Below are 26,384 nucleotides of genomic sequence, written 5' to 3'. Positions count from 1 at the left end.
CACTGGGCCGTCTACTTTTAACACTGAGTATCTCTTGGCCAGTTAGGGAGCATCTGTCTGTCTCTGAGTCTCTGTGTAATGTGGTATGTCACATTATGAGCTCAGGAGTCAAGTGTAGATTACAGCACTCTGTAGCACCCTTGCTATTAAACTGTTGGGAGAGCAGCTTGACATACGCAGGGCGAGAGGAGGTGTGTTTGTGTGTGTGAGTGATTATGTAGTGGACCCAGAGGCCAAGGTTTGGAGACAGAGAGCAGCTTCAACAATGTTCAAGCACTTACTTTATCCTCTCTCTCTCTCTCTCTCTCTCTCTCTCTCTCTCTCTCTCTCTCTCTCTCTCTCAAAACCATGACACCCTTCCCCATCCAACTACCACCTATCAGTCTCAGAGTTTGCATCATGGTCCCTTTAAAAAGGCCGGTCAGAGCGAGCTGGGGAAAATACCTCATGCTGAGCAATTTATAACCTCCCAGCAGAGACCTCATTGTATGTTTACAGTAAAACCGCTGGTCAATGCTTCATCAGCTGACCTGGCCTGAAACTGAGCCAGAAAACTCCATCTTATAGCGCACACACACACAGGCATAAACTCAGGGAATAAAACAAAGGCACCATAATGGGATCGCATTGTTCGCCCCTTTCAAGCGTGCTATTATTTCCAGCTAATGGCATCTACTGGCCCTCTCTCATTACTTGAGTGGGTCTTGAACAAGCCTCTCGTTTGATACAGTTAGAGTTAATGCACTATGAACAGATACACTGCTAGTCATCAGCGATCTGCATATTCAATAACTTCCGTAATTACAGCTGCAATTCATCAGATCCAATCTGATTGCAGAGGGGAAGAGAGAGAGTGAGAGAGAGAAAGCGAGGTTTGATTCCTGGAGGACACAATCTAATCACAAAACTAACATGATAATTGAAATCTAAATTGAAAGGGTTGGTGAGCCATGCACAACTGTGTTGAGGCAGAAAGGGCGGAAGTACTTGTGCCTTGAAAGCAGAGGAGAGGAATAAAAGATTCTGATGGAGGGAGACAGAGAGAGAGGTAGAAAGGGAGGGGGGGGGGGGGGATGGCTGGAAGACAAGCTCAAGGACCAGTGAGTCATCACAGAGCAGTTTTGTTAAGACTCATTGTGTTGAACGATGTAAAGGACAATCATGAACCATTTGGCATGTCACAAAATATTATTGCGAGCCAAAAACATGAGGCAAACTCAAACTCAAGTATGTCCACTTTAGAAGATGTCTATTAATGTGAGTGCACAATACTGGGTTAAGTAAAAAGAAAATAAATAATAATAGTAATTCAATGGAGACTTTTGCTGAAACCGTGTGTTCATTTTAGAAACAAAATCTGAAAAAATAAATATATAGTGTAACATAAATTGTACATTTTTAACATTTTAATATAGTTTATATTGATTTTGATGTGCGTGTTAAAAAAAGATTTATATGTATGTGTTTAAAAAGGCATATAGATAAAATGAAAAAGGAGATACAAATTGAGAAAGTCTATTGTCAAGGCACTTGTATTCTAGGGTGGCTTAACTAAGAACTGTTTTACATGCCAAACAGATAAGGTAATCATATAAAAAATCCATTTAGAATTTAGCCGAGTCAGGCTCAGTACAGTACATGATTTACAAATTATGATCTGATGAGTCAGAAACGTCCATACAGAAAACAAGAGGTTCACACAATTGTGCAGGTGGGTGATGGGGTTCATCATGTGTTCACATCATTTCCTTTCCTATCCGTCTTTCAACCGTCGTCGTCATGCAAAGCAGAGAGCTTTACAATCTCTCCCATCTGCCAGGCTCCTCCTCAGCCCTCAATAACAGTTACTCAGTAATGCCAAATTCATTAACCTGTGCTGCTGTTACAGTGGCCCTGACCATAAATTAGGTTAATGTGAGCAGACATATTCCACTGCTAATAGGGGATATAAAATGAAAGAGGGACACAGAGGGACATAAACATATTGTCCCTGACAAAAAGCTCTAACGGTTCTTTGTTCGCTTGCATGATAAATGTTTTTTGAAGGACGGCCAAACAGTCTGGAAAGATGAATGTGCAAATAATGTAATATTAATATGATATGATATATATATATATATATATATATATATATATATATATATATATATATATATATATATATATATATATATATATATATATTTATAAATTCTTACAGAAACTTTTATTGTACAAATTTACTTTAGTATAAGTCACACTCGAAAATGTGGGATGATATGACAGCATTCAAATTCTGATAAACTACTACAAATGTGGGATGTCAGAAAAATATTATTTGTAGATACGCCCCTACTTATGTTGGACAATTACTGTAAATATAGAAAGGGGAGGGAAACAGTTACGTGCAGGCAGGAAAACTGCTAAGGCCGCTGTTATCAGGCGAACAAAGTGCCAGGAACACACAGAGCCATGCATAAACCTGTTCTCTCCTCTGCCCTCCCTCCATCTCTACACCACTGCACTGGGAATAATGATGGGAATGACTGGAGGACGTCCAAACAACATCTGACTGCTCCTTCTAATTGGAGAAGTTATTTTCTTCCAGATTTTAGGCGTAAATCTAGTCGATGTTTATTCAGAGTCAGTTAGGAACAAGTAGGTTTGGCCGTGCAGCACTTTTGTTCCTGCTTGCTAAACTGCATCGCTTCCCTCTGTTCCTCCCTCTCCATCTCCTTTCAAGAAGTGTCGAAAGGAGCCAATCTGCAGGTCCCGCACCCATGACGGCTCCGAACGAACGTAACACCCAAAACAAACTGCTATTGTTCGGGGAGACACCGACATTTGGTGTCCTTGGATTACATGACGACCTCTCGTCTCCTCTATCCTTCCCTAGTCTTACCAAACAACTTTTACCAAAGAGCCTATTAGGCCAGAATTCCACTTTGTTGTTAAAAAGGGTCTTGTCCTTTCAGAGCGCTAGCTCTTTCACTTCTATTTTTCAATCAAAGGTGGTGGAGGAACACAAGTTCATTGTTCGTCTCGCAGATGGAAGCTGGAGTTACTACGGCAACAGCTCTAATCCCTCTTTTTACCACCTTTCTTTATATTATTGGCCCATCAAGTGGTACCTTTTAACTCAGGAGCTGGAGGGGCCAGCGGCGAAGCTCCCTCTGTCTAATTAGCTGTGATTCTTGCCGCACAGTTCATGTTGAGCTAATCGAACATTTGCAAAATAATGACATACCGGGAGCAGCTATTCCTTCTCCTGAGGCCCTGCTAGAAGAATAACAATAATGATTCTATTATGGAAGAGCGGACTTTAAAACGCCATTCGGCCACCATAACAGAGAAGGTAATTGTGCTGGTGTTGTCCACACAATCAACAAGCTATTGTTGGTGACTTGAAAAATAAAGGAGCAGAGAATGGGTGCCACGGTGATTGGTCTGCTCTGCCATGCGGGGCCCATGCTGAATTGTCTGGCAAAGAAGGTCCTTGATAGAACACTGAAAAAAGGGCTTGGATGAAGACAACTGTCTAGCTTTTCTCTTTTTTTGTGTGTCTGGGCCTCTTTCTCTCACCGCTTAAATAACCACCAATCCGCATTAGACCACCACTATTCATTTATTAAATGGGGCTGGGCCACTAAAGAACATCTTTTGGGCAAAGGGGGCTTAGGTTGTCTCCTTGTGCTAGAACCATGAAGATCTGAGCCCATGTTTACACAGAATTATCACTGTGTATCTTAGTTTCAATAAAAAAATGACCCTGCCATTCTGAACTATTCTACAATAAAGCAATACATGGGCCTAGGTTAAAAATTTCCAGCCCAGCTGTCACAAAAATAAGGCTCATAAGCCAAACTCAAACATGTCAATGAAGTGACTGATAGCTATAAACAAAATAACTAACCATAGAAAATAATATCAATTAATCATCAGCATGCATGGCGAATGAGCGACAGTCCAGAAGTGCTGGAATCCGATTAAATCACAGCACATTAAAAACTTAAGAGATTTTATTTTCAGCTGCTTCTTTTTTTCTTCTTTCAAATCTAGGTCAGTATGGGCCTGAAAGTTTGAGTAAAATCTGAAACGAGTTTTTGAGAGTGATGAAGGCAGTTAGTCATTTGAATCATGTGCTGACTAGTGTGAGAACGGATCTTTGTTTGCGCGAGCAGAGGCTGAGGGGAGAGGGAATGCTAAGTGGGCCCCCTTTGCCTAGTCAACCTTCAGTGTGCTTCATTTATCTTCATCTTGTTAGAGTAAATTAATTAACAATCTAGCTGTTACACACTTTCTCCTTTCATTACATCAAATAATGGCAGAGATGGAGGAGGAGGTCCTCTCCTCTGGGATTAGCCTAGAACTGCTGGAGACATCTCTCTCTCTCTCTCTCTCTCTCTCTCTCACACACACACACACTTTTCCTCACTCTATTTCTCCCTCACTCACTCATTCCCACCTATAGGCAAAACTTCCCAGCTATCAATTATTTGACGTGATCAAATAAATAAATGTCACTGTCCATTATGCCTGTCAATGAAAAATAAATAATTCCATTCTGCTTCTTTTAAAAATTAAATGAAAACAGGGCCTTCACGTTTCTCTGTTTTCACTGTCAATGAAAAAATGCAAATAACTTTTAAATAAAATATTATGCGTGTGTGAGCATTGCTCAGAAACAAATTCTCAGCACCTGAAGGAATTTATTCGAAATTTCAAGATGACTATATTGAACACATTTGAAACCAGATTGGTTGGGAGAGTCTGATTCTGACTATTCGTACAGAACACAAATGATTACAAACTAGAAACCATTACTAGAAAGTCATTTTCTGTTGTCAGATTTCATGCTATGACATAAAAAGTTTTTGAGTCATTTCTGATCTCTCGGGGAGAAAAATTATCTCTTTAAAATAACATTATCATCTACATTGGCTTCCTTGTATGTTACTGCTCATTTGCAAAATATCTCTCCACCAATCACACATTACCTTCCAATGTGGCAGGAAGTGCATTAGGAGCATGCAATTATACATTTACTTCAGTTTAATCACATGATTACTCAGAAAAAGAATGAAGGGAAAATGTAATCTTTAGGATGAACTAAAACTGGGTGCTCCATGGTAAGGGTTTGAACATCTTGAAGGATTAGTGAGGAAGCGATAAGGTGTCGCTAGCTGTCCTCTCTCAACCTACTGCCCCGTCCCTCCCCTTAGCCCTGCCCCAAGGTATATGGTTATCCTTCTGCAACAGGTGGCTGAAGTCAAACACAATCCTCCATTCTGTAGCATTAAAGGAAGGCGGCGGGCAGATAAGAGCATCAAGCTGACAATAATCCAGCACGCTCAAACAGATCCCGCCAACAGCGATCTAAGTGGGTCACATGTATGCCAACAAATTAATCAGCTGGAAGAATGCCTGAATGACAACCTAAAACTATTAGTGAATTTGAACTTCCAAACTGATGTTACTTTACAGATTATCTACCTCGAGTAAATCAAAGTATGCATTCATTTTTGCCACAGACTGTCCTAAAAACATGATTACTCACAAACACACCGGAAAGACTCATGTCTCGGGTCAAGGCCTGCAACCGTCTTCCATGTGGATATGCAGAAGAGATCAGAGATCTTACCGTCTATTCTTCTCCTTCAGAGTCAGTGAGTGCAAATCAGTCTCAGTAATCCTCAAAAGTTCAATAGAAATTAATAAAAAAATAAAAAAAAGACAGTGGCTTCAAAAAGGCATATAAATAGGCACAACCCAATTCACTGCATTTCTGTGAAAAATAAAACAAAACAAAAATAAAAAACCTTCAGAAGACCAGGAGATTGTATTAAGTATTTCATGTGGATTTGGGGGAGAAAAAAAAAACAACAAAAAAAAAAACATTGCGTTTTTTAAATTTTTTTTGCTGGAATTAAAATGAATAGCTATAAAAAATAATTGAATAGATATTAAAAAAACTAAAAAAATCAAATAATCATTAATTACTGAATAACATCCATTCATTTTTATGGATTCTGACATCTTGGAAAGAGAATAAAAAATGCTATTAATTTAATCAACTAAATGACCTTTTGAAAAAAGAAATCAAAGGGGATTCATTAGCTTTAGCAAAGTTTGGCTGACAGCAGCTTTGAAAGGCAGATGTTGCTACTGCTGTTTTTAATGAGAGATCACTAATTAGGGTTGCTAGCTATTCAAGTGTGGGGAAGGTGCTTTGCACAGAGAGAGAACAGCCAATGGCTAACACACTCGCTGTTTTTTACTTCCTCTGTGCAGTGACACACAGACACGCAGCACAAATTCTTAATTAGAATCACAGGAAGGGGAAGGGGTAATGACGGCCTTACTCATTTTGACTGCGGTTATAACACAAACACACAAAACAGGAAATGGTGAGAATCACAAATTAAGCTCTGCCCCACTTCCAATCTGACCAATCAGTGAGCTGGGGCAGAGGGGAAGGTGACAGACATGTGCATGCATTCACTGACTGACAGGGTCTGGGGTGGGGGGCACAGGGTGTATGAAGGGTGTAATGCTTTGGGTCTGATTATCTACAGGGAGGGAGTGTGAAGGAGTTACACTTCTGAGCTAAAACTTGCACACATACACAAACACAGACTTAGACAACACATCATCCCACAAGTTGACTAATAGTAGGTGGTGTGATATCGGAGCTGTGAAAGGACAGATGAATTCAGCCCGCTGGACCCCCTGTGGCAACAACAGAAAAACTAAATCAACTAACCTCAGTAAAAAGCTGCTACGCAGAAAGCCCTCCATGTTCAGCATTTGGTTTCTGTAGCAGGAGAAATACACAGAGAGCCATTGTAACTGAGCGAGCACAAGTTAGCATGGCAACTTTAAAACAGTAACAGAGGGGAGAAAACAGACAAAACCACCAACACATCCTCGACTGTCCCTGAAACATTTTTATCTTCCAAACCAAACGCAAGGACAAAGATGTAACACTCCCCACAGCTCCACTAATAGCTTTTCATCCGTCTTTTCAGAGAAACAGACATTTGTCATTAGTGTACATGGTTTTCCAGTCCCATTTTTGATGATATGTTATCGTATGACAGTGGTTCCTGGGCGCTGCTCCTCCCAAAGCAGCATGTGGTGGTCCAGCTGTGGACCATGTGTGGCGGGGCCGTGGCGGCTTCTAGAAGCTGGACCACAGGGGCCCACACGGGGCCAAATCTGAGCCAATGCTGGGCCGCGCAACCACAGGGAGGCGGGATGATGTGGTCATGATATCACTACGCACAGAGGCTGCTCTAAAAAGTCTAATGCCGCAAATTTGGGGGCACATGTTTGGAAATTGTCTCCAAAGGGTTTCCATTAGTTTCAGTTTTTGGTCTTTCCAAGACATACATACACATATGACTTATAAAGATCAAGGATCTGTTTGTATAGTAAAATAAACTGTTATGCAAAAGACAACGTAAAGAGTGTAATGTGGCCTAAGGCAGAAAGATAAAATAATACAAATTATAATACAATTATATAATAAAAATAAAAAAGTTAAAAAAAATATACAATTATATGTATATATATGTATATACACACATTTTTTGTTAAATAAATAAAATATTAATTATATTATATAATTAGATATAACTAAAAATAGTGAAGCTTCACTATACAAGTTCACACTCTGCATCAGTTCACTTTGGTCCCTCCAGGAGCAACGACGAGAGATGATGCATTTCCAGAGCTGTTTTTAAAAAAATGCAATACTGCAGAACCGGAATTCATCAAGTGCTGAAACTAATTAGCGATTTCTCTCATGCTCTAACACCCCACTCCCTCTCTCACATCATCATCATCATAAATAAGACACACATCAGAGTCAAAAGACATTCAGTCTTCTGCCTCCTAAATGCTTTCGCTTTCAGTGACATGGGTGTAATTTGCCCCATGCCTCTCCCCTCCCTTCATCCTCCCTCTCTCTCTCTCTCTCTCTCTCTCTCTCATTCTTTTCCTCTCAGTGGTGAGTTGTGCTGCTGTGGATGGGTAGAGACAAAGCCACTGAGAGAATGGAAAGAGTGAGATCAGAGAACCCCAAGGACACTGCGCCTTTCAGGCCGGCCAGCACTTAGCAGGCCAGAGGACCCGTAAGACCCGCCGAGACTTTTCTCACAGTCAGGTGTCTGGGGGGGATGGGAAAGGAGTGTTTTCAGCCATGGGCGCTCTGCTCACATAATACCCAAGTGCTGCCACAGCAGTGACAACGCGAGAAAACAGTAAAAACGCAACAGAGGCAATCAAGCGTGTCTCCTCACTATTCCAAAGGAAGTGTTAAAAACACACACACGCTCTCACACACCCCTCCTCTCACACTCTATCTCTCTCTCCAACTCTAGCTTTTGTTGGGGGCAGCAAGAAGACAGCAAAAACACAAGCATTCTGACAGCGTCTGTCTCTTTTGGACAACATGCTCATAGTAACGGTTAGATTTAAGCGTGGTTTGATTATCAGGTCCGTTTATTCTGTTTAAAAATATTTTAATAAAACAGGTAAGGGATATGAAACATGCATCTAGATTGTCTAATTAGAATAACGCTATAAATGTTAAGTGAGATCTGGAATAACTGGCCAACATGGTAAAGGCCTAAAGCACTTTAGGAAATTAGGGTTTTTCCATTCAGTTTTAATTCTACACTTAATGGGTGAATCTCATGAAAATGTGGTTTCATTTAATTTTTTTCCCCCAAAAAATAAAAAAAATAAGATTTTTTTTACACTGTGACATTTTCATAGCATCTGTTTGTCTTAGTTTTTTAGTTTTTTTCCCCCCAGATTGTTCTGCAATTATCAATAGTGAATCTAATTTATGCGATTTTTTTCAAATACAGTATTTGTGTGTTTACTCTGGGTATAATACTTGGCTGTCATTAAAAAAATATTCTAAAACAGGCTTCATTTCCTTTAAGCAAAACGGAATTTATAATTAAAATTTGAAAAATATAAATGCTTAAATTATTATGATTATTATTATTATTTTCATCATTACATTTAACAAAATAATAATAACAATTGTTATTATAATTTAATAATAATAATGGACAATAATAATAAAAGAACAATGTGACTAGATGTTTTTCAACAGTTTCATGAGATTCGACTTGAAGACCACTCTGTGCAGCAATACCTCATCTTTTATACAGTGTAAGAGTTCATCACTGTAACAGTAGCGTTCAAGTGATTCGTTTATGTGTCCCCCTCAATTTTCTTACCCTCTGGCTGCTGCGTTACCCTTTTTTTTCACTCTTGCAGCTGAAAAAAACTCACTGTAGAAATTGAGACAACTGCGATCCCTGTGTGTGAGGATTTTGCTGCGGTTTACAGGCCGAGCTGAGGAAAAAATGACTGAGCCACACAGTATTGTCTCCGCATAACGAAAAGAAATAAATAAACAGAGTAAAGCGAGGCTTAAATTTAGAACAGACCTTGTTTCAAGGGCAACGGATTGTTGAATGAAAAACAGCGAAGATCAACATCAGCGTTAAAAGTCAAGCTCCATGCGCAAGACCTGCCAAGAACCGCTTCTGCCCAAGCGAAGTCTCCCACCATCTGCAACAAATGTGCTCCATTAAAACAGTACCATATGGACAACAAGCCCTCGCTATTAACACGGCTTCTGTACGGCCTCCCTCGCTAACGCAGTGCACATTTCAAACTTTCAGTCAAATTGACTGGCTGAATTAATGTAGTGCCATGGAAAGTGGGTGGGCTAGGGCCAGAGATGGAGATCCCAGCGATTCCATGACTAAACTTATTCTACATACTACAATGAATCTCCTCTATAGATGTTCTCCAGACAGCAGAAGGGGAACGGAGAGCCAGACAAATTCATTTTCGACAGTAAAACACATCTTGCTACATCTTCATACACAAGAAAAGGCCACAAACCAGATTAACGGCTAAAGTCTTACAGAACTGAAGTTCCCAAAACGAATCATTTATTCCATGAAGAAGTTCCTCCAGCATGTCAAGATGGCACTGATTAAACGCCGAGGGTGTGGGATGTGATAACGGGACGTCTATAAGACTATAAAACTCTTCTATTCTTCAGTGCACATGACGTCATAATTTGGAGGTTCTCTTCTGTAACACGCACACACAGAGGACACACATCAAATCAATTAGGCCTTTGTGGATTTAACCCGACCCAAAGGTTCACTCGATTTTTGTTTGTTTATTTTTCCCATCACAGAGCCTTAAACACTGTTCATAATTAAAGGGGGTAGGGATATTTTTCCTCAGAGTGCCACTCGCTGACAGGTATTAGAGGACAGCACGTGACGTAAAACACACTCTGTGTTTTGACTCATTCAATCAACTGTTCCTTGACTGGTAACACAGTAATACTAATCAGAAGCTACTGTGACACAACTGTGCCCTGGCAAAAACGGCAAAATGAAATGTTGACATGTGGCAATAATAAGGGCCCACGGTGTCATGTGATCTCACAGTGCTGACTGGCCTACACCCGAGTGCTCGGTGAAAGCACACTGTGCTTGGGTGAAATGCAATAGAGAGGATGTAATAGGGAGTTTACGCTTTTGTGTCACACACAAATACTCAGCCTTGTCCATAATACAATTATTTTTACCATTATCATTTAACAAATTCCATTCAAAAATATGAATTCTTATCTCAGAGCCCTTTTTGTAGCTCAACTGGTAGATTTAGCAACATTGAAATTGTGGTTTTACTTCCCAGGGGACACAAAAGTAGTTATGTACCCCTGTATACCTTCTACATACTGTGTCTATTTGGATAAAAGCTTCTGCTAAATGCATTAATGCACTACAGAGAAGAAACATAAGTTTAAAAAAAGATTCTAATACAGATTCTATAGCAAAGCCAAAGCACTACAGTATATATTGAAGTGACTGATGACAGTCTAATTAAATTAGCATCTCATCCCCTCTCATCCTAGCCACTAAAGGTGTGAAAAGGTTTTGACAGTGCTGGGAACAGGAGAAAAAAAATCCCTCTGCCCTCAGATCCAAACACGTCTCACGGGTGTCCTCCTGTCACACGAGTACACACATCTCCAAACGGCATCACAAAAGAAGACGTGACAGAGAGGGGCTTCCTCCCCCCTCCCCCCTCCACCATAGCCCACCGGTTAAATACACTCTCGCTAACAGCACCGGTGTCCCATCCGTTAGTCTCAACCCCCCTTGCTCGCCCACCCTGATGAGTAGTGAATTAATTTGTGCAGAGCAACCCAACATTAAGAAGGTGTGTTGAAAGGTGTCTGCTCATGTTTCAAATTAAACGCACTGCTGGTCAGCATTAGCACCTAGATGCCCGTCGAGGCTGCGCGCCTGCCTCTGACACTTATCAGAGAGAGAGAGAGAGAGAGAGAGAGAAACTGGATTTGCCTGTTCACACTGGAATAATTAGAACATGTCAGGAAGAATTAATTTCCTCATTTTTCAAAAGGATACACAGAAATTACCATGTTATTATATGACAGGGTCCCTGGGAGGATTGTATTAAATTTGATTTCCAGCGCAGCCCACACAACAAATTAAAGTCATAAATAAGATGGAAAGAAGCAGGGCACAGAGCATATGTTTATGGCAATGAGTGAAGCCAGGGGACCAGAAAGAACTATCTTCATTTCATTTTATTTAAATCAGCCCGACACTCTGTGTCTGAATGACAGCGCTAGCTAATGAGGGCTCAGGGTCTCTTTTATATTAGCAAAGAGAAACAGCCACTTAGTGGGTTAGACAGCATGCACCTTTCCTCTACAACTCAACCAACTGAGCATCTGACTCCCCTAATGGACACATTACTGTGTGCTTGCAAACTTACAAGCCCTGCAAAAGGTGAGGTCTCTCTTAACTTACATCTGCGCAACAAATCAATTAGATCTCAGAAGCGGTTCCTCATTTCACAGGGGTTTTCTTCCCCTCAGCGCTTTACGCTTTATTTGCCGTTTGGGCTAGTTGAAGGAGAACGTAAGTTTCAGCGTAACAATGTTAAACTACTTTCAAGATCGCTGTTCATTCATTGCATGTGAGACATTAGATTATGTAAAGGACATTTTGTAAAAGACTAAGGTTTTTTGCAGAAGAAAAAAAGACAACCTCCATTCATTAATGAAATGTTAAAAACTCAAAAATAACGATAGGAGTGATAATATTTTCATCTCAGTGACTCACTAGGCATTTGGGTGGACAGTGCACTTGTGAATGAAAGCATGTGGGAGAATCTACCCTATTATATGCAGCAGAGGAGCAGAAGTGCTAATTATATTCCTACGAGTCAAGTGGATATCAGATAGCCTCAGATTAATGGGCATGTTTAATGTGTGCGGATGACCTCAGCACTGTATGCCTTTAAAATCTACATGGGCAAGTCACATTCCCAACTTTTCAACTATTACCACCTAAAAATATTCTCCTTATTACTGGGAGACTTATTTGTGCTGCGGTGATCCACAAATTAAAAAAAAAATAAGATAAGTCAAGATACGTAAATGAGATAAAGCCAACAATGAAATGCACTCTGTCTCTAATAAAGTTTGAAAAGTTGCTGCGAGTCCAAATCAACAGAACAAGCCGTCTTTTCAGATATGGTTAATGCAGGTGGCTGGCAAATATAAGATAGCATGACTTTGCCTTTATACATTCAATATAATTAGCAGAAAATATGTAAAAAGAAAAGTGAGTGTGTATCATTTTGAAATGCAGCTAAAAATACATAATATAATGCATAGTTTTGAGAATTAACTTCATCTATAGTCAAGATTATAAACAATACAAGTTTATTTTGTTATTACTGTACTTTTATTATAATTATTAATGATTTCTGTGCACATATAGAACAACAGTTAAATAAATATAAATTTGTAAAAATGTATATATTTTTCATAAATATCATTATGAATGAAACATGTATTATATTTAAAAAATATATATAATTATACTGATACTGAAAATATATTGATTTATATGCACATTTATTATTGCATTTTGTTATATTAATGCAAAAATAAATTAAATAATATATATAATATAATGCAATTAATTCATAATAAAAAAATAAAACTACAAATGTACATTTCTTTCTCAATGCTTGGAAACATCTGAATAAAAAATATCAGGATTTATATACTGTATTTAGAGTTTCTGTGCTAAATATCAATTATTGTCAAAGTTTCCTTCTCATTCAGGCTACAAGACTTCAAAATTTCTGCTTTTTCTATTGGGGAAAATGCACTTTGAATCTTTTATATGGGCATTACCTTATAACAATCATGCTGAGAAAGTGTAATACAGAGAGAATCAAACTATGGGAATGGGCATCATTAGAGCCAAGTGCTCCCTTGGGCCCCACAAACTTTAAATAATTTGCAAATCAATTAACTGGCAACTCTCAACATAACAAGGATTTCACACCCCAGGGTCAGAGCACATTATCAGCTCTGGAGGATTCATGGCATTTTGGGAGAAAAGTTCATGGTTGGAATCATTAATTCATTTTACAGGACTTTTAGTTATGCATTATGCCCAGCTGGGGAAGCCAGGAGATTAACGTCATGTTCCTCAGTATGTCTATATATAGTCAATAAGAGAACGCCTTTTTACCTTGGTTACTGTCTTTACCTTGAAACGAGGGAAGACTGCCAAGTTTATATTATGTATAATTCTTCTGAAAATTAGATAAAGCACATCAAGCCATCAAAAGGACGATATATTGAATAAACGCTGGCAGAAGTCACCGCCCCAGCCATGACAGCGTGTTGTTGGGATGTTAGGTCATAGCGGGGTGATTGAAGACTATTGAAAATAGACTTGCTCTAGATGATCAATGGTCAATTCTCAGACGAAGCCAGTCTGGTCTGCTAGACTATACCAGCCGAATGTAGTACAAATAAATGGAGTGTATTTCATTTGAAAAACTTATCCCTTACGACCCTGCGGATTGAGAGGGCACACCAGTATGCGTGCAGAAAAATAGGTGCAGAGCCAGAATATGATGCTCTTGGCGTCACAGAACGAAACCTCATGAGAACTAATAAGAAAACGAATGGATACTGTGCCCTAAATACTTCAGCGAGGATCTCAACCATTGCAGATGTCTCAAGACCTTAGGACTTCCTTTCATGACAATAATTAAATTTCCAACAATTAAATCTTATTCTAAATTCACAGTGATGAAATTTTATGTTCCATTGGGCCTTTCGGGAGGCCTTTCTGGGTTTTTTTTTCCCCAATCGGGCTGATGAAATTAAAATGCCGACCCCTATTGAACAGCCACTCTGACAACAATCAAAAAGAGGGTTAGTAAAGAACTGTAGCTGGGGAGAGACTGTTAATAGATGGGAAAATAACCACCCAAAGGTTATTCATTTTCATTAGGGGTCCAGGAGAGCTGTCTATTTAATTTTTTTTAACAGAAAATCATTCCTGAAGACACTGGCCCCACAGAGACATCAACAGCGAGACACGCTAAATGCAAAATGAAGGAAGGCTCCGGCAGCTTTATTAGATGAATGGCACACACTGACAAAGAGTGTATTCTGCCTGTTCAAACAGATGCCGCCTCTTCCTCAGGTGTTTCCAAATGACTTCGCGCAGGAGTGATTAAATGCCGGGCGCATGCAAGCCACACGTTCGCCCAAATTACTTACTGCCTCATTTTGTGATTAATTAAACATGCAGATTAAAGTTGCCAAGGAATTTAGATTAATAAATGTGTTATAGACTGGTAAGAATAAGAGCATTAGGGGAGGAACGATGGACGGGTACATTTCTTCTCTTCCTCATATTTAAACAGTGTGAAAACTGAAATGAAAAAGACACTGGACATAGATACTGACAGCTTTAATATAGCTTTATCTCTCTCTGAAAGCTTGGCCTTTATTTAAATGCCTTTCAATGCTTTTTGCATTTAAATGACTGACATATGTCTTGAAATATATATTTTTTTATTTCAGATAGTTGGTGTACATAGTTTACATAGTTTGCTTAAAATTACAATTTATTTATTTATTTTTAAGATTTAGGTCAGGACTAACCTTAAATCGTTGTGCTTCAAATGTCTATTATTACCAAAATTAAGTACAATCAATTAAGTTTTCAATACGGGAAAAATAAAATTTAAGCATTCACTCTCACCCACCCACATACACACACTCGCACTGGTCTAAATGCTGACACAATGCCAACCTGATGTACAGTACAAGGCTTACACTGTTACCCTCAGTGCTGGAGCTGGGCCAGAGCATAGGTCTGATGTTTACTGTTCTAACTCAAGTGGTTCTTTCACCTTCATTCAGCTTAACAATCAGCGTTTCATTCCCTAAATAGAGACCTGACCCTGTGACATATCAATGTTAATATCTGTGTTCACAGGACCTAGAACGGGACAGGCCGTAGCTGTTCTGTAGTGGTAACACAGAACATGTAACCTCATCCCGAATGGTAAGACTACCGCCCGTGGCACTCCAGAAACCACTGCGAAAGTTCTGCTTTTACTAAAACTGATGTTTTAAACATCTCAAACACCTACTCTTGCTCAAAGACAACAACACGCCCACTGAGCAGAGGTCAATCTGAAAAAATAAAAATGAAAATAATCGAGGGCGGTATCGTATTTACTCAAAGCACAATTTCCCAGTAATAATGATAACGCATGATATTTCTCCACTTCAGGCTCACAGAAATAATTAAGACTCTCTCCTCCAGAGTTACAGTTCAGGCAGACAAAACCTGCAATCACTTCTGGCCCCTTTCTTATTTCTCCATTAACTGATCTGCCTCTCTTTCCTCTGACATTCATTCAGTGCGGACTTAAAACGCCATCGACACACACAACCACAGCTTAAACAAAAAAGCGCCTGTAATAGAGCGTATTGATCTGAGCCGAAGACGCTGTTTGAATTGAAATCACGGGGATAAAGCTTCTGATTTAGCGTGCGGCCTTGAACTTTGAGCTGGAATATGCCATTCTAGGTGGCCTAATTATGCAGGGCCAACAGTGGGGCTTTCTGCACACTAATATAACTCTGTCCTGCACCTCATATCGAAGTGACATTTGAAAAAAGATTAATATGAACTTAACTTTCAGAAAGCTTGTTTGCTCAACATTACCAAGAGCAACACTTTGCCAGATATGATCTTTATTACTATGCTGGAAAGAGAAAACTCCCATTTAAGACATATTGTGGCAGAAAACTGCAGCCGTATATTGACTGTTTACTAAGACCCTGTCTGTGTTTCTTTAAAAGGGGCTCTTTCTTCATTGCTGTGAATGCTCTTATTGAGGGCGACTGGCAGCCTGAAAGTACCAATAACATAGTTGGTATTAGCATAGAGAATAGATTCGCTCTATATGCACCGATGGAAGTTGTGTGTTTGAGCGGAAAGTGGAGGTAGGTGCTAACAAGCAAACCAGTTTTTTAAATGACTACTTTATACCTTTTAAAGTAACAAAAAAGTCTATAATCTGCATCTAAATGTTAATATGTAGCCTTTTATGTAAGTCACTTAAGCTGTTTTTCAAGCAAACTTAGTTCTAGGAAAGTGACACAGAACAGAACAACACACTCATCATTGTAATCATTTGTGTAAGGCCACCATTTCCTGAGTTGATGAAGCATGTACAGTGGTTTAAAATCAAATCAGACAGACGTAAAGGGATAAGACAACAGCAACCATAGGACAAAAAAACAAGTGTTAATGGAACAGTGATACACAAGTAATGTTGGACAAGACACATAAACCAAAATATACTGTTTGTACTTACATAAACAGAAAGACTTTATCCCCAGCTCCCAAAAATCACTGGTGAGTTGATTTTGAATTCATGAAAATTACCTACAACAGAACAAAAAACAAAAACAACAACATGGTTTAAGTTTGCACAGCTTGCTTTAAATGTGTATATTATCAGTGTTGGGCAAAATTCAGAATTGGCTTAATTTCAATTCATGAATTAGAATTGGCCACAACCCACAACTTGTGGATTGGAATTTACTGAATTGAAATTCAAACCGATTAGAGCTGATGCATTCTGGGTAATGAAGCGCTCTTCCACTCTCATTCTCAAAAACTTTAAATTATGATTAAATATATAAAGTACATCACATTTTCTAAAACTATTTCATTCTTGCACTCAAATTTGAAATGGAATTCTGCACCTTGTTTACTACAGCAATTCAATTCAAATTCAGGAACTAAATACATATACATCACCGTTCAAAAGTTTGGATTCTGTAAGATTTTAAAACGTGTTTGAAAGAAGTCTCTTATGCTCGCCGAGGCTGAATTTATTAGATAAAAAAAAATGCAGTAATATTGTGAAATAGTATTACATATTAAAAATGTTTTCTATTTTCATATTTTTTCAGCAGCCATTACTCCAGTCTGCAGTGTCACATGATCTTCCAGAAATCTAATATGCTGATTTTGTGCTTAAGAGATATTTCTTATTATTATCAATGCTGAAAACAATTGTGCTAAGTATGCGTTTATTATAAAGAGTAACAACAAAGCAGAAGAACAGAAAATTGTGAGAGAGGATGTCAGACGAGTGAAGTAAAGTGAGGGTGCAGGCAGGCGGTCAGAGTCCCAACAGATGAAGTTAAACAGTCGTTGCGCCGCAGAGCCTCCAGTTACTCAGCTCTCTCCCTGAGGGACTCGATCCTAGACAATGTTTAGAGTCCACTTCTCTAATACCTCATTAATCTGTCCCTGCACTGTTTGATTCAGCTAATAAATGGCTTTCATACAAAGTACTTGTTTTCTCTAATTCCTCTCTCTGCAGAGCACTAATGATTTATTTAGTTACACGCTCTGCTAGCTCTAGCAGGTCTTCTGAGGTGCTCCAGCACTGCCGGGCCGGCACAACCAAGGCAACACAAACAAACAGACGGTGCACCCAAACTACCAACAACACCCGGTTTCAACGTGATCCGACCATATGTGTGGTGTTACATTTCCCTTTTACGTGACAGTAGAAAGAGAGAGAGAGAGAAATAGTCCTGCACAAACCTCACTAATGTTCATTTCACCACATTATTCTGTTTTTCACAACAAGCAGGAATCTCATTACCAGTTGATTTATACAATTAGCCTGCCTCAGCATCACCAATTAAACAAGGACACATGGGTTTGAGGTCACAGCTAAGTGATCCGCCTGCAATTTGCGCCATCTCTGCACCGAAATCTGCCCTCCCGTACGAGCGCTAAAGAACTAAGTCAACGCACAGACTAAGTAAATGGCTGTGTGGGAGAGTGGGTTAATAGAATAAACTGAGAGATCTTTGGTCTCCAATGGGTCTGTATGTGGCAACCTTGAGGCTGAAAGTGACAATGGGAGAAAAGATGCAGGAGGTCTGACCCTCGTGTGAATGGAAAGCTGTTGTCATCTTAATAGCACCTCTGAGCTGACAGTCTATTCCACGTTCTCAAAAGACCATGCCACAGTTCCCAGTTCACACCGTGCACACACACAGTGTGTATCTGTGTGCATGCGCTCATGCATCTCTCACAGAGTTAGGCCCAGCTCTCTTTCGTGCCACACACACTTGACAGCGGTGGCAATTCTATAAACGCTTTTCTGTTTGTGAGCGATACAACATCTGACCAGTTCCTGTTGTTCTTTAATAAAAACAGCACTGTTTTAATTGCAGGGGACCAAAAAATAAAAAGGAAGAATTTGAAATAATAATTTGATGCTATGTGAGAAAAATGATGGAAGTAAAAAGCTTGTGAAAAAGAAAATGGTGCAATTTCATTCATGCTTTTTAAAGCTAATCATTTGTTTAGATGGGATTTTTTTTGTTATTGTAAATTTGATAATGATATTACAAATAAATAAACTAACGCAATAAGCCCTGACCTACTATATAAATAACTGTGGCAGGCCACTGTAGTGCTAAGAAGGGCTGGATTAAACAGGACTTTCTAATTGGGTGATCATGAATTCATTAAAGAGAGTTCCAATCAGCACCAGCCTGTTTTTATTAGTCACCCAACAGTTTTATTACCGATTCATTGCGTCCGCAATTACCGCTGCGGCTTTCTAACATGTTGAGCTCTGTTTTCTCTCTCTTCCTGACAATGACTGCAGTGATGAAGTAGCTGCGGTTGTACAAATGGGAGCTGAAATAAAGAGAGATGAAGAAAGGAAGAACTGTTTGAGTGGCCGAGCGTCTTGGCAAATTGCTAGACGAAAAGCTAAAGCCCATTAAACCCCATGAGGACAGACTAGGGGGCACCCAAAAATTAATGATAGGGTTTCCTGTGAAATAACCTTTACGCCACATTGCATCAGATGAGGAATTGACCAGTTTAAATGAAAACAGATTTTATTTTTTAAATGTGCTGAATATTTCATAGGGGTTAAGTAGGGTGCTTAAACTCATGTTGGTGAGGCTAATCCATCGACCATGACAGTGACTCCAGCTAGCCCCTCCAACAAACACACTACCACAAACTGACTCCAGGAGCACAAGCCAATGGATACACACTCAGACACACACACATACACACACAGACACAAATAACTGATTCTCCAAAAAGCCCTCCATTCTCCTACATTCAATCATTTTCAAGCTCATAGCCAGCATAAAACAAAAATGGGGATGTCGTCTTTTCCTTAGCCAGTGATAAACTGCACATTCTTTACATTTCACTCAAGAACAAGAATTCAGAATCAAAAGAAAAGTCCTTTCAGAAACCCAATGAGCCTTCAAATCCCAAGCATGTGTTCATCTACAGTAGGTTCAGCTGATTAAATCAATCCTCTACATAACAGCGCTGTGTCTTTGACCATCATATGACGATTGGGAATCAGTGACTAACCTCACATTAGCAGCCATGCTTTCGTACGGCATACGCAGGCAGCTTGTTTTAAAAATACTTGCAAAAGTGGGAGAAATACAGTAGCGTGCTTTACATAATGTGCTGTAAATGTGTACTGATAAGAGAGCTTTAAGAAGCTGAACTGTAAGGCAAAGTGGTTCAAGATGGGTCAAATATAGATGAAATCCTTCATCTTTCTGACCATGGACATGCTGCACTCTCCTAAGGAGGGAACATTTTCATTTGCATCAACTTTGCCTTGGCTTTCTTCTGATCCAGCAACCTGCAAAAAAAAAAATCACTTTAAATGTCCTATTTCCCCCAGTCCAGAACATGTTAAGAGGGGATTTAGGGGAAGTAGTTATTGGGACAAAAGAGGCAATATCCCCCATCAGCAGGACGGTCTCTTACTTGGTGGAGGGCAGGTTATCTCTGTACTAACAGCAGGGCCACTGACAGGGTCTGGAGGATGGGAGAAGAGGCGGGGGTGGGTGAAAATAAGGCAGAACTGAGCCGAAAGACGGGCCACTCACACCCAGCAGTGGCCGGAAGAGCAAAAGAGGTAAAGGGGTGTTTTTGTCAGATCTAATATTCCTACTGACAAAAATAAACTAGTGCGCATCCAAAGCTGACATATCTGTGTGTTTAAAGCACGATACCAGTACAGTTGTAAAGGTAGAGCGCCATTCACGACTGAATTGATAATGCCTTTTTAATTTCAATTCAATTCCTGAATTTTGAATTTAAATAAAGTAGTAAAATGAAAGGGAAATGAAATTGAAAAAAAATTTATTTAACCGTCATTCATGTTAAAAAAAATTATTTTAAAGAAACATTTTAAAAGCTTTGAAGTTTTAAGGTTTATAGAGCGACAAATGCTAGAGAGAGAGAGAGCAAAAAAACATAGATATGAAATGCCACCTATAGAAATGTGTATAAGACTCAATACATATTTAATATTTATGTTTAAATATTTGATTTTTTTTTTTTCATTTAATAAAATTAATTTAACATCCCAGAATGCATTATCTGCGTTGAAATTCTTTGAATTGTAATTCAGTCTTGTAATTCCAATCCTGTCATGTGTGGCCAATTCCATTTCAATTCAAACTCGCGCACTCAAAGAGAGAAATTTCTCCAAAAACCAATAAAGACACAATAAGTGAGATTCATGTCAGAAAGAGCAGTAGATCCAAAAAGACCAACTTTCTTTCACTGAAATAAAATAAGACACGTCCCATTTCATTGATCTTCCTCTTTGAATGTGCACATGCTTAGTTTAAGAGGGCCTGCTTACAGCCGAGGGTGTTTATAAAGCGTATTTCACAACTCCCATCGTGGATGGGGGAGGTTGTGCTGTTTTTAAATCAAACATCTCCTCTCCTTGGGCTTGCAGACAGCACCGCGACCAAGCCAGACTTTCATGTCTGACAGTGGAGATACATTTCATGTGATTTACTCTGCTGTGAAATAACAACAACGAAAGTCCGTATTAGGGGAAGAAAGGGTTGACCGGCGACCACGGGCCTCAAATCCACCCCGAGAGGAATTCGACTCCCAGCTGATAAAATACAGTCATACCGATTCTCTGTGAAACACACACACTTCAGTAAATGATTAGAATGCAATTGCAGCAAAAGCGAGAAAGCAGGTCCTTGTCTTTTTTATCATTGATTTGGCATCAGTCGATGGAGTTTATTCCCTAGCCATGACACAAAGCACTTTCCCCCCCCTATTTATCCGTCCCTACTATTGAGCTGGGTTATGGAAACAAACCTGCTTCCCTCTCTCTCTCTTTCCCAGGTAATATGTTTATTCTCCTGGTCTCATCTTCTAGTTTACGGGGCTGCCGGCCGTTCTCTCTCTCTCTTTCTCTCTTTCTCTCTCTCGCTCTCTTATCACCCGTGCTCTCACGGGGCATTTTAGCTGCTGAAATCCTGTTCACCACATACCGGTTTTAGAATCTGTGAAATGAGTGGCGAAGAAGCGTGGCCACAATGTCTGCCTGTGTTGCCAATGGCCTCGAAAATGGGTCCGGGAGCTTTTTGTCCAGGGAATGCATAAATGGAAGTTTTTAACACCTCAAAGAAAGGCTGTGCCTTTGTGTGGCCAGACGAGAGAGAGCCCTGGCTCTCCTGAGGAGGCAGACATGCTGAGTGCTACAGGACAAAGAACCCAGAGCCTGAAGCAGCAGGAGAACACATACACACACCTGCCTTGCACACACACACACACACACTTTTATGGTATAATACGCACACAATGGACATGAGAAACATATGTGGATAAAGGCAAGGACATGCACAAACAGGTCAAGTATGTGGGATAACACAACAAATTATTGCTGAACGTTTTGAACATTCACTCACTCAAATGAATCATTTCAGAGAGAATATTACTTGTTTTACTGTATGGGCTGCAAAATGAAGAAGAAGAATAAATAAAAAAAATTCAGCAGTTAAAGTTGTGACTCTTGCATGTATCTTAGATGGAAACGCCTGATAAACACTAAATTGAGATATGCAACAAAAAAAAAAAAAGAAAAAAAGCTTTTATTGATTATATCCGGTCCATTCGCGAGATTCAGAACTTTGCACAGTTTACACAAATAAAATAGGTATTTTATTATATAAATTATATACAATAATTGTGCAGCCACAGCAAATATTAAGATAAATTACACAGATGCCGATCAAATCGTATTCATAAAACATAAGGAGATGAAAGACATTATGTGACTGATAACTAAAGCCTGAAAACAAGTTAAAAAAATTGATTGATGTGCCTTTTACCATTGGAAAAAATAATTCCCATACAGATTATCCCTTATTGCAATTCATTTGATTTTGTTTTTCAGACAAATATAAAAAGACAGGTCGTGCAGACAATCAGAGTGGATATGCTTCGGCTGCCTACAATAAGCATTTAAATGCAAATATGTCTGATGCACAAAGAACCTGCAACTTCTGTCAGTGGCAACATAATCAACCTGCAATTGTCTCCTGACTCAGAGTCATTTCCAGTGACAAGGTCTAAGCAGCAAGCATCTGTATTCAAATTACTGCGCTATTTAAGGCCGCAGCCTGTACAGGGATATTTTTACAACGGTAAGCCGTGCTGAAAGTCAATCATATGGTGAATTACACCAGAATGGAATCAATCGATCCAGAAAAGATCAGGTTACATCCAGGCCCGGCGGTTGCACACAAATTATTTGTCTTGTTCTTGTTCAGACGCAGGAGCGTGTGTATGGCAAAGTCCCATTTTTCAAATATTACATTTGCAATTGAATTGAAACCTTCATGGTTCACATTCTCTATGAATGAACAGAGACAATTTAAATGAAGAGACGTGGTCAAGAACACAGAAGGAGAAAAAGAAGTTGTGTGCAGTATTCTCCATTAGAAGAATAGAAGAAACCTCAATTAAGTATGCCAGGAGAGGCCTTGGTTCCCCAATGATGGGTTTTGTGGTATGTAAAATCTGAAAAATATTTCAGGTCTCGATATGAATGATGGAATAACAAAAAAAAGAGGTTACGACTCATTGGTACTTGCATTCTTCCTGCACAAGTTCACTTTTAATTATTTTACCAGCAAAGCAGGGAGGAGTACATTGTGCTCTAGGGTTTTGACTAGTGGCTTCATGAAAATCCAGAAGCATTCTGCCGTGTTTTTCTCAGGCAGAGCAAAGGTTAGAGCAAAAATAAAGGAAAAAATCTATTTTTCTTACAAATTTCTTTTTAAAGTTCAACAGCATTCTCAAATTCCTGTTTTCACTGTGTTTGATTCAGTTCAATGGGAGGATTTGTGCTATGAAGATCATTAAATAATTCATAACGCTTTTCATTTTTGCATCTATTCTCGCTAAAACTCGTTTTAAAAAGTCTTACAGCAACAATGCCAGCACAGATGTAAATCTTAACCATTGAAAAAATAATTTTCTCTTTTATTTCTAAAAAAAAAATCACCTCAAAATCCACAATCACTCAGCATTATGCAAACGAATCCATTAATAAGAGTGAAAAAAAAATTGTTGGCTTGAGAATTCTTCTTCGTTCTTAATTTTCTAGAGAGGAAAATGATTTAAACGATGGACACAAATCTCAATTGACATAACTGGGAGTCATACACTCTCCCATATATACTACAGCTTCTCTGACTGTACGAGATAGAGAGAGCTCTTCTCTTCTCTGTGTTTCCCTTCTTACCCCCTCAGAGAAAACAAATGTAGTGTTTGAGTCACTGATCGGTGGTGTAATTGAGTTTAACACTCCTTTTCTGCAGGAAAAAAAGAGTCTTTGAAATGAGGAGGTCAAATTACCTCTCCAGTCAGGCAATAAATAAGTCAAACAAGGTAAGGGCTCCTGCCAGCATATTTTAGTGCAGAATTCAATTAGTGAAAAACAAGATATGCGTGGTTCTTCAGTTAGCTATTAGATGCACGTCCTTTCCCATGATGCTCTCATTTTGCACAAGGCAATCAGGCTGGAGTACACCGCTGATGGAGGACAGCTTTAAAGAAATCCACTCTGTCCCAGTGATCGTGGGAGTCTTGGCCAAATTACAGTCACATGACCAGTGCAGGCAAGTCGGAGGGTGAGATTATTGTTGGTCTTTCTATGCCCTCTCGCAACAAGCCAAAGAGCTATAATCTACCAAGTCTAATATTGTTAGAAAGCCACGATCTAAATTACAGTGCTGAAACTGCCGTTAAAGGGATAGTTCACCCAAAATTAAAATTATGTAATCAATTACATGCATGACCTTAAGGACAATAAATCCTGTATGACCCTTTTTCTCCTGAAAAAAAAAAAAAAAAAAGATTTTGAAAAATGTTGTTTTGTACTCTATTAACTTTCCTTGTATGGACCAAAAAAACAACAACTTTGTGTTCTGCATAAGAAAGGTGGTTTCGAAATTTTCATTTTTGAGTGAACTACTGTATACCTTTTAAGAGACACTCTAAGTTTCCATATAGTGACTGAGGATTAAAAATGGACAGGCATAATGTGTGGCGTAATATAATGTTTTTTCCACTATGAAGCTGATATACTGTATGGAACAGTTTCCATTGATTTCTGCACGGGAGTGGTGTGACGCACGTCAAGCGTGTACTTGTGGGCAGTTGGACAATGTATAGAATAAGAAAGCGAGCTGGGAGGCACACAAAACACACATACACGGACCCACACTGCAACACACCCAACTGGCTACAATGTCGCCTTTGTGACATAATGCTCCTCGCACAGTGGATTTTTGGAAAATAATCCAACTTTTCCTATCCTACGCATCCAGCAATAACAACTGACATCACAGGTCCAACCATATGCCCTGTGGTGCTCGTGAACGTTTTGCATTTTCTCAGCACATAGGGGGGTAAAAGAAACACGGTAAAATGGTTATTATATTCCAATCATGCCCAAGAAACCTATTACAGCATGGCACAGGCCACATGAAACCCGAGAAACCTTGAGGAACCATGAGGAACCCAAATGCTCAAAACTACACAACAGTTGAGAAGCTAACAAAAACAGAGGGGGAAAAAAGGAAAATTGAGAAGAAAATAAAGACGGAAACTACTACCATGAACCATGTATGTTTGTGAGATCCGTTTCTCTTATGAGAAACAGTCTTTCCCTGCGAGGTCCATGAATGTGTGTCAAATGCAGGGACTCTAGCGAGATGAGAAGCTCCCCTGGTGTCGACACGCACATGCTCTATAGCTCTAGTGGCCACTGATGCTGACATGAGGTTAACATTATCACCGCTGAAAGCACGACAGGTGGGTCACATGAAAGGTCTCTAATTTTCTCTTGCAAACGGGACACATGGTTCATATTATTCTCTAGAAAAGCTGACAACGCTCCAATGAAAATATCAGGAGGCTTCCACCACCACTACCGTTCGCCACACACTATTTTCAAATGTATCTTAGATTATGTAGCAATGTAAATTTGCCCTGCCTACTGGGCTTCGAAGGGAAGATTTGGAGGGAACCCGAAACGTAAATAAATAAATGTGGGGATTTGAGGAGGCATGTGGGGAAGTGTTTTAGAGCTGGGTGTGATGTGAATACAACACGACACAAGCTAAACACACAATCGAGTCCTGCACCTTCCGAAGAACTCAAAGAAATGTATATGAATAGAACATAAAAATTTGCCTTCACTTATAACATCTGCACATCACTGCGGTTTACATGCCATATCTGTGTGTGCATGCTGAAAGAATCCCATCTGTATAAAATATCGATGCTGCACTACTTCTATTTTGTGCGGCTCACGAGTCACAACAGAGCCGAGGCTCAAGTACACAACAACACAGGCAGGAATTTTTTGAAGTGGGCTGAAAATACAACTCTTTTCTAAAGTGTTTGAAAAGGGTGCCAGATAAGCAGCATTTAGCCATAAATTCAGAGTCGGCGCTAAGCTTTTTTATGTATAGCTCGCAGAGCGCAAAACCATGCCCTGCTGAAATCAAAAGCGGTAATAGTCAGGTTAGCCACTGTCATTCTAAGAGGGAAGTCGGTTGTGAAATTGTAAAA

At 39.4% G+C, this 26,384-nt stretch overlaps 1 protein-coding gene across 25 annotated transcripts in view; it reads right to left on the bottom strand.

Moving 5' to 3' along the window:
* sox6 (SRY-box transcription factor 6) overlaps positions 1-26,384 on the bottom strand; it is a 150,689-nt gene that overhangs the window by 112,614 nt on the left and 11,691 nt on the right. For 12 of the 25 annotated variants that reach the window (XM_084109480.1, XM_084109477.1, XM_084109478.1 and 9 more), the window contains 2 exons: positions 16,777-16,847; positions 6,743-6,793 (listed from right to left, as the gene is read on the bottom strand). In XM_084109480.1, coding sequence (XP_083965606.1) covers positions 6,743-6,786 — 44 coding nt within the window. In that variant the 5' untranslated portion in view covers positions 6,787-6,793; positions 16,777-16,847. Of the gene's footprint in view, positions 1-6,742; positions 6,794-9,449; positions 9,574-16,776; positions 16,848-26,384 lie in introns of those variants that run through there. The other 13 variants (XM_084109494.1, XM_084109489.1, XM_084109492.1 and 10 more) reach the window with 3 other exon arrangements.

Source organism: Abramis brama (genome assembly GCF_963993115.1).
Source record: "Abramis brama genome assembly, chromosome: 3".
Classification (NCBI taxonomy): domain Eukaryota; kingdom Metazoa; phylum Chordata; class Actinopteri; order Cypriniformes; family Leuciscidae; genus Abramis; species Abramis brama.
Note: the sequence above shows the minus strand (reverse complement) of the source record. Positions and strands in the feature narration are given on the sequence as shown.